This window comes from Onychostoma macrolepis, chromosome 03 (genome assembly GCF_012432095.1).
Source record: "Onychostoma macrolepis isolate SWU-2019 chromosome 03, ASM1243209v1, whole genome shotgun sequence".
Lineage (NCBI taxonomy): Eukaryota > Metazoa > Chordata > Actinopteri > Cypriniformes > Cyprinidae > Onychostoma > Onychostoma macrolepis.
This window is the reverse complement of record NC_081157.1, coordinates 42,504,385-42,521,255: the sequence shown is the minus strand read 5'-3', so window position 1 is coordinate 42,521,255 and position 16,871 is coordinate 42,504,385. Positions and strand designations below refer to the sequence as shown.

The 16,871-nt window shown below is 38.9% G+C and overlaps 1 protein-coding gene and 1 long non-coding RNA gene across 3 annotated transcripts; one reads left to right on the top strand and one right to left on the bottom strand.

Annotated features, from left to right (window-relative positions):
* Window positions 1-20: 20 nt before the first annotated feature.
* On the bottom strand, window positions 21-16,331 carry scn4ab (sodium channel, voltage-gated, type IV, alpha, b). The gene is made up of 5 exons (XM_058768242.1): window positions 16,182-16,331; window positions 14,531-14,852; window positions 14,297-14,415; window positions 14,003-14,092; window positions 21-153 (listed from the first exon to the last, which is right to left on the bottom strand). The coding sequence occupies exons 1-5, from the start codon at window positions 16,277-16,279 to the stop codon at window positions 21-23; spliced, it is 762 nt and encodes a 253-aa protein (XP_058624225.1). The 5' UTR covers window positions 16,280-16,331.
* LOC131537863 (uncharacterized) lies at window positions 9,282-11,193 on the top strand. Of its 2 annotated transcripts, XR_009270414.1 has the most exons (5): window positions 9,282-9,555; window positions 9,656-9,724; window positions 10,007-10,091; window positions 10,365-10,427; window positions 11,052-11,193. It is a non-coding gene; the product is annotated as an uncharacterized LOC131537863 (long non-coding RNA). The 2 variants fall into 2 exon arrangements; XR_009270413.1 differs by having other exon boundaries at window positions 9,282-9,724.
* Window positions 16,332-16,871: the final 540 nt, after the last annotated feature.

Genomic DNA, 16,871 nt, shown 5'->3' with positions numbered 1-16,871 from the left:
ATAGTCATTCAGGGTCATACTTACGCCATGGAGATGACCATAAAATCCAGCCAATTCCATGGATCTCGCAGGAATGTGAAATCACCAATGCAGAAGCCTCTGGACAGTACCTTCACAAGCGCCTCAAAGGTGTAGATGCCAGTGAAAACGTACCTAAGAGGGACCAAATTACACAATAAACAATCAAGGCATATAAATGTGTCTCAATAACTTCCACTTTACGTTGCCGGTTAGATCATTTAATGTGGATTTTATGTCAAGAGCATTAAATATCAAGGTTTTCTCAGTCGCTTTGGTGCATTTATCAGATCAGAAATGAAATTCTCAAAACTACTTGTTCAACCTCCACATCATCTAGTCACTTGTGCACATCATAAAAGCAGTTTCTCATTCTTTTGAACAAATTGCGATTGCTTTGGTACATTCTTGCAACTGATTATGTACATTTGTCTGCGGTTTCCTACATTTTCAGTTGCTAATCTCATGTTGCTCAAAATGTATTATACAGTTCTCTGTGCTATAGTCTTACCTCTCAAAACATCTAGTCATTAGTTCATCGTACAAGTTATTAAATGCAAAATGGTTGATCTAGTTGTCATAAACTGTGAAGAAGAGGAGGAGTAAAGATGCATGGTGGAGGATACAGAGGCAAAACAGAGGAAGAGGCAGAAGAAGCCAAGAACAGAGGCACATATCAGATGAAATAAGGACCACTGTTGTGGACCACGTTGTCAATCATGGCCTTACGATGGCTGAAGGGTGCAGCTAAATATTGGGAGATCAACCATATCCTCAATTATTCAAACATTTTGAAACAGTCTCTTTCAATCAATATCTCACATACAGTAATGTGTAAATTTGTACATTTGAAAGGATATATGGCATACATAAGAAGCACAGCCTTCTGCATTTCAATACAGTAACTCTCAAGTCAAGTCAAGTCAAGTCAAGTCAAGTCAAGTCAAGTCACCTTTATTTATATAGCGCTTTTAACAATACAAATTGTGTCAAAGCACTTAACAGTATCAAATTGGAGGATAGAGTGTCAGTAATGTATAATGATAAGATTAAACACTCAATTTTCTAAATTTTCAGTTAAAGGCATTTCATTATTGAATTCAGAGATGTCATTGTCTAGCTCAGTTTAGTTTAAATACTATCTATGCAATCAAATCGACGATAATCGCTAGAAATGAAGTGTCCCCAACTGAGCAAGCCAGGGGCAACAGCGGCAAGGAACCAAAACTCCCTCTGTGACAGAATGGAGAAAAAAACCTTGGGAGAAACCAGGCTCAGTCGGGGGGCCAGACGAAACCCACAGTTCAATTCCAACCGCAGCCATGTCAGATTGTGTAAAGGGCTTATCTGATTCCCATGGTCTTGTCCCGATGGAGCATTTTTATTTATAATTTAATGTATTTGTTATATTTGTGTTTTATTCATTATTTGAAGTTTTTCATTTAAATGATTTATTCATTTGCTATAATTGTAATGTATAGTTTAATGAATTTATTGTTTCTCTGTCTATTTTTATAATATATATTTGTTTGTTTATTATAATTAAAATTTATGTCTCAGGGGCTCATATAAGTGTCCTGGTCTCCGCTGACGATCAGGGCTGCAGACATCTCTTGGTGCTGATCCACCATCTGATCGGATACGGACTAAGAAACAGAATAAGAAAGAAACAGACAAATATTAGCGTAGATGCCATTCTTCTTACGATGTAACGAGTACATCGTGTGTTATGGGGAGTGTTCCTGGTTCCGGTTGATCTAATTAATGCAGCCTAACAATCCTTTAACGGATTTGAATAATAGAAGCGTATTAATGTGTTATGTGTGAGCCAGGCTAAAGAGATGGGTCTTTAATCTAGATTTAAACCAACAGAGTGTGTCTGCCTCCCGAACAGTGTTAGGTAGATTGTTCCAGAGTTTGGGTGCTAAATAGGAAAATGATCTGCCGACCGCAGTCGATTTTGATATTCTAGGTATTATCAAACGTCCAGAGTTTTGAGAACGCAGCGGACGTGGAGGACTATAATGTGATAAGAGCTCGCTCAAGTACTGAGGAGCTAAGCCATTCAGGGCTTTACAAGTAATTAACAAGATTTTAAAATCTATCCGATGTTTGATAGGGAGCCAGTGCAGTGTTGACAGAACCGGGCTAATATGGTCATACTTCCTGGTTCTAGTAAGGACTCTGCATTTTGGACCAACTGTAGTTTGTTGACCAAGCGTGCAGAACAACCACCCAATAAAGCATTACAATAGTCTAACCTTGAGGTCATAAACGCATGAATTAGTATTTCTGCATTTGACGTTCAGAGCATAGGTAACAATTTAGATATACTTTTGAGATGGAAAAACGCAGTTTTACAAATGCTAGAAACATGGCTTTCAAATGAAAGATTGCTATCAAACAGCACACCTAGGTTCCTGACTGATGAAGAAGAATTGACAGAGCAGCCGTCAAGTGTTAGATAGTGTTCTAGGTTATTACATGTGGGGTTTTTAGGTCCGATAATTAACACTTCTGTTTTTTCAGAATTTAGCAGTAAGAAATTACTCGTCATCCAGTTTTTTATATCGACTATGCATTCCGTTAGTTTCTCAATTTGGTGTGTTTCACCGGGCCGCGAAGAAATATAGAGTTGAGTATCATCAGCATAACAGTGAAAGCTAACACCATGTCTCCTGATAATATCTCCCAAGGGTAACAAGCGTGAAAAGTAACAGCCCTAGTACTGAGCCTTGAGGTACTCCATACTGCACTTGTGATCGATATGATACCTCTTCATTCACTTCTACGAACTGATGGCGGTCAGATAAGTACGATTTGAAACATGCTAAGGCACTTCCACTAATGCCAACAAAGTTTTCTAGTCTATTCAAAAGAATGTTGTGGTCGATTGTGTCGAACGCAGCGCTAAGATCCAGTAGAACTAATAAAGAGATACAACCACGATCAGATGATAGAAGCAGGTCATTTGTAACTCTAATGAGAGCAGTCTCAGTACTATGATACGATCTAAATCCTGACTGGAATTCCTCACAGATACCATTTTTCTCTAAGAAGGAATATAATTGTGAGGATACTACCTTTCTAGTATCTTTGACAGAAAAGGGAGATTCGAGATCGTCTGTAATTAACTAGATCTTTGGGGTCAAGTTGAGTTTTTTTAATGAGAGGCTTAATAACAGCCAATTTTAAGGTTTTGGGGACATATCCTAATGACAATGATGAATTAATAATAGCCACTTCTGGAAGCAGCTCTTTTAGTAGTTTAGATGGAATAGGGTCTAACATGCATGTTGTTGGTTTAGATTATTTAACAAGTTTATACAATTCTTCCTCTCCTACAGTAGAGAATGAGTGGAATTGTTCCTCAGGGGATCTATAGTGCGCTATCTGATACGATACTGTAGTTGATGGCTGCATGGTTACAATTTTATCTCTGATAGTATCGATCTTGGAAGTAAAGTAGTTCATAAAGTCATTACTGCTGTGCTCTTGGGAAATGCCAACACCTGTTGATGCTTTATTTTTTTCCGTTAATTTAGTCACTGTATTGAATAAATACTGGGGTTTATGTTTGTTTTCTTCTAGAAGAGACGAAAAGTAATCAGATCTAGCAGTTTTTAATGCTTTTCTGTAGGATAGGGTACTTTCCCGCCAAGCTATACGAAATATCTCTAGTTTTGTTTTCCTCCAGCTGCGCTCCATTTTCCGGGCTGCTCTCTTTAGGGCGCGAGTGTGCTCATTATACCACGGTGTTGGACTCTTATCCTTAATCTTCCTTAAGCGTAAAGGAGCAACCGTATCTAAAGTGCTAGAGAAGAGAGAGTCCACAGTTTCTGTTACATCATCAAGTTGTTCTGAGCTATTGGATATGCTGAGGAACTGAGATAAGTCAGGAAGATTATTTATAAAGTAGTCTTTTGTGGTAGAAGTGATGGTTCTACCATATTTGTAACAAGGAGTTGGCTTTACAGCTTTAGCTATATGGAATATACAGGAGACTAGATAATGATCTGAGATATCATCGCTCTGCTGCAAAATTTCAATGCCACTGACATCAATTCCACGTGACAGTATTAAATCTAGAGTATGATTTCGACAATGACCCAGTCAGCAAACAAATTTGGCCCAGATTTGGCATGCATCTGGCACAGCTGGCATTCATCCAACATTGGCATACAGCATGTGGGCCAAACATGGCCCCGGTTTGGCAGAGATGGTACTGGGTTTAAGACGGCACACAAGACATGGGCCAGATGTCAAATGCAGTATTTGGCCCAGATGTCAAATACAGGTATGTGGGCCACATAAGTATTGCCGATCTTGACCCATATTTAAAATCCATTTAAAATATTTTTGAGTAAAATGCCAATGTTTTCCCATACAGAAAGGTAATATATTCACATAAATGTGAAACTGTTAAATATATTTTGAAAATATATTTTTAAAATGCATAACATAAAACTCATACTGTGTGTTATTATGTGTTTGTATGCAAAATTATATTCATGCCTCATGATATTATATAATATATGATATTATATAGTATATTATAGAATAATATATTCTGTTGTTTTATATATATATATTCATATATTCATATATTCATCTGCCATTCATCCGGCACTGGCATACAGCATGTGGACCAAACATGGCCCGAGATTGGCAGAGGTGGTACCGGATTTAAGACGGCACACAAGACATGGGCCAGATGTCAAATGTAGATATGTGGGCCACATAAGTATTGCCGATCTTGACCCACATTTAAAATCAACGTGATCTCACAGAATTCCGTGTAATGTTCACGGACTTAATTAACCTCCGAATCTGTGGTGGCATCACGGAATCGCCGAAAATTCCGTGATGGGCTCACAGAAAAAAATCCGTGACGGGCTCACAGAAGTGATACCAATGTAAGTCAGTGACAGGCATCAGCCGTGCTCCACGCACGGAAACCCTTAGCATCTATATGCCGACGCGATACTGGGAAATTTATCGTCATCATTATTGTTCAGAACTGGGTAGGTTTAGGGTAGGGGTGGGGTCAGGTACTCCAGTGAAAGTATTACTGCATCGGAGTCACTCTTTTTACGTGGTCCGATGCAGCGCTGGTGTTGAACCAGTGAATCCGTGCATGGACCACGGCTGATGCCTTCTGTGAGCCCATCACGGAATTTTCGGCGATTCCGTGATGCCACCACAGATTCGGAGGTTAATTAAGTCTGTGAACATTACACGGAATTCTGTGAGATCAGGTTGTTAAAATCCATTTCAAATATTTTTGAGTAAAATGCCAATGTTTTCCCATACAGAAAGGTAATATATTCACATTAGTGATGCGCGGATGAGCTAAAACGTCACCCGAATCCGCAGCTTCAAATAAATTATCCACCCGCCAACCGCCCGCACCTATATTTTTGTCTGATTTAGGGTGTTTTCACACCTAGTTCGTTTAACCCTTTCAAAAGCTCTCAGAGCGGTTCAGCGTGTATATGTGAACAAACCATGTGATCTCAGACCCCCCTAAAAGGACCCAAAAGCGAACCGTACTCAGACCACCTCCGGAGGTGGTCTGAGTACGGTTCGTTTGTGGGTCCGTTTGTGGTTCAATATCTTCATGATATGCGAAAGCAATGAGATCCCGGCCCGCTTCGCATTTCGTTTTGACATGTGTACCTGGAGGCTTGCCATCTGGGACAAAATCCGTCGAAGTGGAGAGTCCGCGGAAATAAAGGATTCCTGTCCCTTCTACGAAGATTTGGATGAAATTTTGGGTGCAAGCGCTTGTGCTTGTCCCACAAATGTTGTCGAAGGTGAAAGTGTGGCAAGCAGCAGCAGTTGTTGATAGTGTTGGAAGAAAAAATTATTTTTAGTTGCTATCCTCTTCCTTTCCTGTTTTTTTCAGATGCATTCCTTTAGTTCTGGTTCTGCTTTGTCTGACTCCTTCTCTGTTTGTCATTTGCCTCAAAATGTGCCACATGCATGTGATGACAACATGTGAAGATGCCATTTGAATACCCAAAATCCACTGCTGCAAAGAAAGCTGGGCTCTGAGTTCTTATAAAGTTGTGGTGTGAACAAAAAAAGAACTTGGTTCTCTTTTGAGTCCACTACATTGTGAACACCAAAAGGACTGAGGTCACTTTCGGCTGGTTCCCTTTCTGGTTCACTTTAAGTGAACTGGGTTTGGTTCTCTTAAAACGAACTATATGTGAAAACACCCTTAGATAACCGCACCCGATCCGCACCCGATCGTCGCATTCAGGGTTCATACGGTCATGAAAAACCTGGAAAAGTCATGGGATTTTAAAACAGCAATTTCCAGGCCTGTAAAGTTTTGGAAAAATAAATAAACACAGAAAGTTTTGGAAAAGTCATGTTTCACAATTCTATGTAGGCCTACAGTAGAATTACGCTTAATCAGGAGGTCCTGAATTTCGGTGTGGGATTGCGCATATATTCCCGCAGCTTTCGACTTTAAAATGAGGGAAATTCCTGCAAAACATTTATTCAATATAGCGTGTAGGTTAGATGAGTAAATAAATTCACACAAGTCATCTGAAAACAGCGTGAGTGATTCAGCTGTACTGCGTCTTCTCTCTTTGACCTTCTCTTCACATCGGCTCATCTAGTGCTGCTGCACGCTGCGATACAAGACTTTAGCTCGCGTTTCGGTACAGTTGACAGAATTGTCAATTGCCTAATCGGTCATTGTTGCATCGTCACAGAAATGTATTATTTGCACGTCTTTTTAAGTCTTTCGGTACTCGTGCGCTCCAGAGGCGCTTTTCTGTGCGCTGCAGTCACATCCAAAGCGCTACGCTGCGAACAAACAAACAAAGCTTGTTGCGCTTAAGTGGCCAAATACACACAAAATAACGTCAAAATGGTCGTCCTGGCGAGTATCTTCATAATGTCGGTTTTGTCTTAAATTGCGAAAGAAAACGCATATGTATAAGTATTGGATCTGTGAAACAGGTCTTGTGACAGCAGCGTAATAAAGCTGTGCCGTCTGTTATTAATGTTAATCAAACAACAAAAGACAGAGGAAATCCCTCACTGCTCTTGACTAAATAATGTTTTGTTGAATAACTTTAATATGTTGATTTACAGTTTATTCAATTTCTGTATCCTATTTAAAACACGTTCATATTTTAGAAAATGTAGTTATAAAATTTGCATGATTAATGATTTATCTTATCCACCCGCGACCCACCCGCAAATAATCAAAATGCAATATTTTATTACCCGACCCACCCGACCCGCGGATTATCCGCAGCGCCCGCGGATGTAACCGCCATCCACGCGTCACTAATTCACATATATGTGAAACACTGTTAAATATATTGTATATAAAATATATTTTTAAAATGCATAACATAAGCTCATATTGTGTGTTTAATTGTGTTTACATGTGAAATTATATTCATGCCTCATATGATATCATATTATATGTTATAATAGTATATCCTGTTGTTTTATTTATATACAACTGACTTCAAACAATGTTTTGCATTCACTGCTTTCATATTCTCATTCAATTTACAGTTTGATGTGGACCTACTAAACAATACATGATGAAATTTCAGGGCATTTTATTTGACTTTTGTACTTTTTATGTAAATGCGTAACTTTGATGTGTTTTAGGCCATGTTGGCCAATCAGAAGCGTGACAAAGTTTCAAGTAGGCGGAGATAACAGCGCAGGCTCCGACGTCACAAGCCAAAAACTCCGGTTTTGCTGTCTACACGATAAAGCCGCCTTTCCACTGCACACGACTGTCGCATTTCTCCCCCTAGTGGCAGTCGCCCGGAACTTTCAAATTGGTCGTGCAGCAACCGTTACCTCGGCATATTCACCATGGTAAAATTAATCATTTTAATGAGTATAATTAATGTATGAATGCATCGTTACAAATCAAATGACCCCCAAAATAAAAACATAGTAGGTTTTATGGGGCTAATCAACATAAATAATGATTTAATAAATAATTATTTCTGCCATAACTATTCTAAAGAACCATTTTACAGAAAAAGTGTTTAAAGAATAATGTTAAAGTGAACAAAATATTGGTAATTCTAACCTTACGCTCATAGTTTTTAATAGAATACATCACATCCGGTCGGGCGGTCGCATACGGTCTAGCCGCAGAAGTTCATATATTTTAACGCATCCGCAGCTCAAATCGGATCCGAATTTTCCACATACGCATATGATCGGAACTCCACTCAGCTCCCGCACTACTCTCCATTCGAAATGAATGACTTCCGGTCTGTCGCTTGTCATTCGTCGGAGATAAGCCGCCTTTCCACTAGCCGCCTTTCTACTATCTCCGACGAACGACAAGCGACAGACCGGAAGTCTTAGCCGCTGCCCCCGCACTACTCTCCATTCGAAATGAATGACTTCCGGTCTGTCGCTTGTCGTTCGTCGGAGATAGTGGAAAGCCGCCTTTCCACTGCACACGACATTCGGACACGACTGTCGCATTTCTCCCCCTAGTGGCAGTCACACGGAACTTTCAAACTGGTCGTGCAGCAACCGTCACCTTGGCATATTCACCATGGTAAAATTAATCATTTTAATGAGTATAATTAATGTATGAATGCATCGTTACAAATCAAATGACCCCCAAAATAAAAACATAGTAGGTTTTATGGGGCTAATCAACATAAATAATTATTTTTATAAATATCAACATATTATTTCTGCCATAACTATTCTAAAGCACCATTTGACAGAAAAAGTGTTTAAAGAATAATGTTAAAGTGAACAAAATATTGGTAATTCTAAACTTACGTTCATAGTTTTTAATAGAATACATCACATCCGGTCGGGCAGGCGCATACGGTCTAGCCGCAGAAGTTCATATATTTTAACGCATCTGCAGCTCAAATCGGATCCGAATTTTCCGCATAGGCATATGATCGGAACTCCACGCAGCTCCCGTGCTACTCTCCATTCGAAATGAATGACTTCCGGTCTGTCGTTCGTCGGAGATAGTGGAAAGGCGGCTTTATCTCCGACGAACGACAAGCGACAGACCGGAAGTCATTTGATTTGATGCATTCATACATTAATTATACTCATTAAAATGATTAATTTTACCATGGTGAATATGCCGAGGTAACGGTTGCTGCACGACCAGTTTGAAAGTTCCGTGCGACTGCCACTAGGGGGAGAAATGCTACAGTCGTGTCCGAATGTCGTGTGCAGTGGAAAGGCGGCTATAGTGGAAAGGCGGCTTAACACTGCAACCAGAGTTTTTTTTAAATCTTCACCCTGGCAGGAGTTTTCAAAATGTTCGGTTTCAGTGACCGCGTGCAGCGTTTGCGTGAGGACGAACAGCCAAAGCGCATAGAAAAAGCTGCTGTTTTGAAAATAACCGCGTTCGTGTGGACGGCCAATGAGCGCGCGCGTTGAGCATTTCGCATTTAAACTGAAGCGGAGGAGGTTACCATGGTAACAGCGCGTCAACTCACTCAGCTGACAAGTAGCGAGAAGCTGTCTCTCTGCTGTTTTCACTGCTTTCAGGTAAGTTTAGTCCCTAAAGTTACACAAATAATACATACAACTGTTCCTGACACTTTCTTACATGTTACTGACACGTTTCTGTTGAATCTTTACTTTACAGGAGTGGTATAGTGTCTTCAAAAAGACCGTTAGCATCACAACCGTTAACTATAGAGGCTAACAATTAGAGGTAAGGTAACTTATACATTTGAGCTCTTATTAATGAACGTTTGAGCTTTTAAGCACCTTTTATGTGTAGATGAGCGGCTTTGATAGTTTTGTAAATGTTTTGCTGATACTTTGTCAATAGATAAATGGAAGTCACTATAAGCTAATTAATTTAACCTAAAAGTCTGCACTGTGGGGGTCAATCGGTGACGTCACTTACATGACCTAATGGGCTGAAACTATTTCAAACACGTTTTGATCTTTCATTGCAAACAAATATTGATAAATTGTACTGTGATTTCAGGAGCGTCAGAAAAAAATACCTAAAACAGGGGAAGTTACAAGAAAATTTGTAATGAGAGCTGCTGACAGAGATACAGGAAACACAGGTGATCTGAGAAATCTTATTAAATAACTTTATATGAATTTTTCACAATATATTTCAACTATATCATCATGCATCTGTAAAACCTAAAAATATGAATTCTGGTATCTTAAGATTTTTTGTATGTTTTGTATATTATTATTATTATTATTATTATTATTGCATTTCACCTCTGCTGTAGTTTGTTTATTTCTAATAATCCTGACATCATATACTACATTTTGTTGGCTATGTGACATACTGTTCCTATTCTTCCATGCTGATGGCTGTGCTGCAGAGCTGGAGCGGAGCGGATCTCCTGTCGAAGAACATCTCCAAAGCGCCATAAACCATCTGACTAGTAAGTAAAACCTCAAACATTCAAAAGTTTGTAGAATATAAAAAAATATATCAAATAAATATCAAATATTTCCCAGACAGCAAGCTGGGTCGACCCAGATCCGGCCCACATCTGGCCCGCATGGATTTCACGCGGGCCAGATGTGGGCCGGATCTGGGCCGACACTATGTTGCTGTCTGGGTTCCTGTATGTCCTACAAGGCCATCTTGTTTAACTCTGCTCTGAGGACACTTCATACACAACAACCTACAGAGGGGTCAATCATAATTCAAAAAAAGACACAGATGATAATAAAAAAGTTATTTGAAATTAAAATTAATGATGGTAAGACAGAACCAGTACTGTGAACGCACCTCACTTCAAACTGTAACGGTCTGTCTATTATTTTCTAAACTTTAAATGTAGTGAAATTTTTGTTCATGCAGACTTTGTTGCTCGTGGAAACCTCACGCGTGCCTGAGAGATACTTAAAACTTAAAATATGATTTGCACTCTCGAAGACTGTTCACCAAATACTAAATTTCAGTCCAGCAGAATTGTCTGCACACTTCACCACTGAAGCCAAAATGAGCATTGTGAATGTAAGAGCCTCACACTACATTGTTTGTTTGAATTGTATTTCAGGGCAGTTCGTGAAGACGGATAACCTGGACAGAAGTCGGTTCCAGATCCAGCCTCCACACCAGACTTCTCACTCACAAGGATTGCTGTCTACTAGATATCTGTACTCTTCAGACTTAGGTTCATGCAGATATTATTCAGGGACATGAACACTTGAATACTGCAAAAATAGAGAAACTACCTTATTTAAGAAATTTGTGTTAATTGCGTGTACATTAAAGAAATATATATTTCTTTTACTGTTTTTTCTTTTGTATTCCAAAGCACCTAAAAGCCAATTCACACTGCCATACTCCAACAGGGTGAACACACTGACCAAGCAAAACAAATAAGCATGTTTTTATAGTTTTTGTGAAAGTGTGAACTGACAATACTGTATGTTAGGTGTGAGATTCATTCAACTTGGTTTGCTGATTAAACATGATTAAATATTTGTTCAGAAGATTGTCGTTGTTGTGACTATTCATCTGGGAGGGGTGTGTATCAAGTGGCTTGGTTATGGTTTTGTTGAGGCTGACATGTGGAACCCTTCTGGTCCAGCATATAGGACCAGAACAGGGCCAGCTATGGTCATACAGGACCTCAGATCCTACATAGCAATTTTTCTCTGGCCCATCTCCGGCCCACATAGCAATTTTTCTCTGGCCCAGCTCTGGCCCACACAATCAGCTTTTGCTTGGCCCACATACCGCAATGACTTACGGTCCTAGTGTGTACCAGGTCTGGATTCCAGACAAGGGCCACACATGGGCCAGAACTGGCCCAATTCAAGGCCAGTTATGGGTAATTAACTTGGCTGAGACTTGGGCCAGTTCTGGCCCATGTGTGGCCCTTGTCTGGAATCCAGACCTGGTACACACTAGGATCTGGGCCAACACTATGTTGCTGTCTGGGCCAGAAAAGGGCCAGCTATGGTCATACAGGTATGGTCCCACATAGCAATTTTTCTCTGGCCCAGCTCTGGCCCACACAATCAGCTTTTGCTTGGCCTATATACCGCAATGACTTACAGTCCTAGTGTGGACCAGGTCTGGATTCCAGACAAGGGCCACACATGGGCCAGAACTGGCCCAATTCAGGGCCAGTTATGGGTAATTAACTTGGCTGAGACTTGGGCCAGTTCTGGCCCATGTGTGGCCCTTGTCTGAAATCCAGACTTGGTACACACTAGGACCGTAAGTCATTGCGGTATGTGGGCCAAGCAAAAGCTGATTGTGTGGGCCGGAACTGGGCCAAAGAAAAATTGCTATGTGGGGAGTAGGTCCTGACACGTGTTGTTTAACACCAATAGAGTTTAGAATGTCTATAAATGCTGATCCCAACAAATCTTTTTCATTATCAACATGGATATTAAAATCACCAACAATTAGGACTTTATCTGCAGTCAGCACTAACTCAGATAGAAAATCAGCAAATTCTTTAATAAAGTCTGTATGGTGCCCTGGTGGCCTGTATATAGTAGCCAGTACAAACATCACAGGGGATTTATCATTAACACTTGTTTCTTTGGATAACTCTGGATATGAAGCACCATTACTTCGAACAAATTATACTTGAAACCCGACCTCTGAGAAATACTGAAAATATTGCTATAAATTGTAGCAACACCTCCCCCTTTACCTTTTGGACGCGGTTCATGTTTGTAACAGTAATCTTGTGGTGTAGACTCGTTTAAAGTAATGTAATCATCTTGTTTTAGCCAGGTTTCTGTCAAACAAAGCACATCTAGTTTATGGTCAGTGATCATATCATTTACAAAAAGTGCTTTTGTAGAAAGGGATCTAATATTCAATAAGCCAAGCTTTATCATGTGTCTATCTGTATGATATCTGTTGTTTTATTTGTTGAACATCAATTAAATTGTTACTATTACTTTGGTTTGGATGTTTTCTGTATTTTCTAGTACGGGGAACAGACACAGTCTCTATAGTGTGATTTCTAGGTTTCTATGAAAAGTTTCTATGTGCTGAGAGTTAACTGACTTCTGTGGCGTGAGGCGGCTAGCAGACAGTCGGTTTAGCCAGTCTGTCTGCTTCCTGACCTGGGCCCCAGTTAGTCAAGTACGAACTCTAAGACTGTGCCATATTTCTAGAGAGAAGAGCGGCACCACCCCAGGAGGGATGAACACCATCTCTTTTCAACAGGTCAGGTCTGCCCCAAAAATTTTTCCAATTGTCTATAAAGCCTATGTTATTTTGGGCACCACTTAGACATCCAGCCATTGAGTGACGAAACTCTTGTCATAGTTTACATCAGGTAATACTAACAGAGTGCAGTGTTATATTGACAACATGACTAAGCATTTCGACTATCTTGTTTGTGAACAATGACACAAGGACTTTTCATTCTGATTGCACTGATATGTTCATTGACATAAATACTTACTTTTGAGAGATGAACTAAAGATTTTGTGTAAGTTACAGGCTTTTGCAGGAAATCCATTGTGGGGTGCTGTTTGTATGAATTGTTTTGAGAAATGCATATACGTCTTTGCAAATATTAAGGATGATTCGAGAAATGCACCAAAGCATCTGAGAAAAACTGTAAGAATGTCATTTATTGTTCCTGAACTTGAATTAAATTAGTTGTGAGAATGGAGAATTGTAATTAAAATTTAAAGAAGCGGAATTAAAACGAATTGATATTCACGTTTTTGTGACTATAATTTTTAACTAGAAAAGCAGAGTTTAGAAAATATTTTTAAAATCAGAATAGAACAGTACAGGTAGCATGACAGACAGATATAGATATAGACAGACAGACAGACAGACAGACAGACAGATAGACAGATAGACAGATAGATAGATAGATAGATAGATAGATAGATAGATAGATAGATAGATAGATAGATAGATAGAAATAACGAATGGCTGCTCTGTGATCAATTGTCATTGGTGGTGTTGAGTATTTAAAGAATGTTGGAATAGATTTTGGAGATATGGTGCAAATCTTACTCTACTATTTTGCTCCATGCTGGAGGGTCACCCATCGTCATGAACACGCAGTTTGACAAGATGGTTATCATGATGAACATGCTAAATAATTTGTTGTGAAGTAAAGGAAAACTTAGGAGGAATGACTTGTGGCTCTAAATTAAGCAAGAAGTCAAAGCATTACACAAAGTTAAGATGTCAACCCAAATAATATATGGAAATCAAAGAACAGATGGAGAACATTGTTATATGTTGATATACATATAAAATGACATTATATATAATTATTATTTTCATGGGTTATTTGAAGGATATGAATGTATGAGTATTCTTATGGCCACACGTCGAATGGGGCTGAATGGACTTAGAAAGTAGCATGCAGGTTCAGCATTGAATCGGTATATTGTATTCCCTTTGGTGATCACGATGAACGTCTGCAAAACAAAAAAGGGACACAAAATCTCTTGCAGTATAAATATTGTTCTGATAAGCCAGATTTGTAAATATTTATTGACATCTGGGCTTTGATATTTCGCTTTTGCCACTGACTTTTTTTGCTTTGTAGAATGGATCCAACTCTTCCAGAGGAACATTGAGGAGATTCGGCGGAGGGTCTCCGTAGATGAACGGTAGGGCCTTTCCTGCTTCCAAATCACTGCTGGGTTTGGGCAGATCCTCCTCAGGCACCTCGACATTCTGGGCCTTCATCTGCTCCTGCTCGGCGGCCTCTTCTGCCATCCGCCGCTCGATCTCGGCGAGCGACTCCAAAGTGAAGGGTGGAACACATCGGTGCCTGTGGGAGGGAGTAGACGCCATCTTGACATTCTGCTGAAGGAGGGCTGCCACCACTTCGGGGTCTCTCAATTGTGCCCTGTGGGGACAAAATGTATTAATATTTTATATTATAAATAGCATCTACCGTCACAGCTTTATTTCTGCACACATACAAAAGTTTTTATGAGTTAAAAATAAAACAGGTTATTCTGAAATATTTTATATAGAGTTAAAGTGACATTATGCCGCCAAGGAATTATAAGGTTCTATCTGCATTCTGAGCAGTTTTGAGATATTGAGCTTTAAAGTTTTTGCGTGTCATAGACTTTTGTAGATAGAAACCTTTTTGTTTTCTTAAAGAAGGCCCACAATGCACACAGCTTATTACAAAAGAAACACCACATAATGTAAATAAATTGTCACAGAATAAGAATATGGTAATAACTCAATTTTGACAAAAATGTGAGATATAACATTATAATTCCAAGGTAACGATTTTATACACTACTAATACTTTTATATCATCACGATGCATTAAACTGATCAAAATTCAAATATTTGTATATTGTTACATAACATTCTATTTCAAATAATTGCTGTTCTTTTCAACTTTTTTCATAAAAGAATCCTGAAAAAAAAATGTATTCACCAATATTATCAAGCAGCACAACAGTTTTCAACATTGACAATAATAATAAGAAATGTCTTTTGAGCATTAAGTCAGTATATTAGAATGATTTCTGAAGGATCATGTGACACTGAAGACTGGAGTATGATGCTGAAAATTCAGCTTTGGCATCATAGACAGAAAATACTTAAAAAATTACTAATAGAAAAGGGTTATTTTAAATTCAGAGAAATAAGTTACATGTTACATTATATATATATTTGAAATTATAATAACTGTTAACAATATTACTGTTTTTACTGTATTTATTTCAAATTCAGAGAAATAAATTACATTTTACATAAAAAATATATTTGAAATTATAATAACTGTTAACAATATAGCTGTTTTTACTTTATTTTTGATTAAATAAATGCAGCCATTAAAAAATCTTACCAACCCCAAACTTCTGAAATAACACAAATATACTCTTCTTTTTTTCTTTTGCTTGCCATATAGTGAGATGACTTTATTTTTCAGAACTGTGAGAAATAAAGTTAAAATTTCAAGAAGTCTAATATACAAGGCTCTTTCTTTTTTCAGGACATAGAAAAATAAAAAAAGACATCACTAAAAACTAAATCTAAGCATAATATTCCAGTTTAACTAAACTGTACATTACAATTAAAGCACTATTACTATCACAGCACTGTCGCAACAAAAGATGTTTGAGCTCCACAACAATGAGCATCGCTCGCTATCAAGTGGTGTATATATACCAAACAAGTAACCTGTTTTAACATTTTTTAACAAACTTACAGTTGATGCGGCCATAGTTTTAGGTTCTTAGCTCTGTTCGGGTGAGCAGCACGATTCCTGCGCCAAACCTCCATCAAGTTTATCTTTCGCTTAGGCATGGCTGCTGTGTCCCCAAATTCTGCGTACAGTTAAAAGCTCTCGACAAGTTGAAGGATGTTACTCTAACTGTGTGCTGAGGTTTGTGGGCCGCTTTTTGACTTTTGGGTCCAGGGTTGAGACCCTGCCCCCTCAGAGTAACAAAACAATTCAGATCACAAAGATTCGATTGAGATTGAGATCGAGTTCATGGTTGTCTACGATTGAGTAAGTTTCCACTTGAAGAGATCTGCTCCAGACAACCCTCACTTTTCTTAGAAATGAAACAGTGATGAGAAGTGTCATTTACGTATCTAATTATGAAAGAAAAAGTTAAAATTTGTCATCGTTTGAGTATATTTTCCATGTTATGATATGTGACAGCTTACATTTATGAACCTGTACACAGAAATCATTGGGTTTTTAATGTGAAAAATCAACAAAACTGCGTCACTTTTCAAGTGGCCTTATTCAAGTCTTTCTGTAGACTCTGCACAGCAGCTATGTGAAGTGGTGACTCACTGCACATGAACGTACATGGAGAGAAGCGCACTGCTTACTTCCCAGAAGCTGTGTTTTGGTGCCAAATCCACCCAGCAGGGAGGGGGCTGGTCA

Coding starts and splice junctions, on each gene's coding strand:
- scn4ab (XM_058768242.1), bottom strand. CDS start 16,279: ATGCCTAAGCGAAAGATAAACTTGATGGAGGTTTGGCGCAGGAATCGT. Junction 14,416..14,530: donor CATTCTACAAAGCAAAAAAA/GTCAGTGGCAAA, acceptor TTTGTTTTGCAG/ACGTTCATCGTGATCACCAA. Junction 154..14,002: donor GCATGGAGCAAAATAGTAGA/GTAAGATTTGCA, acceptor GGTCCCTCTTAG/GTACGTTTTCACTGGCATCT.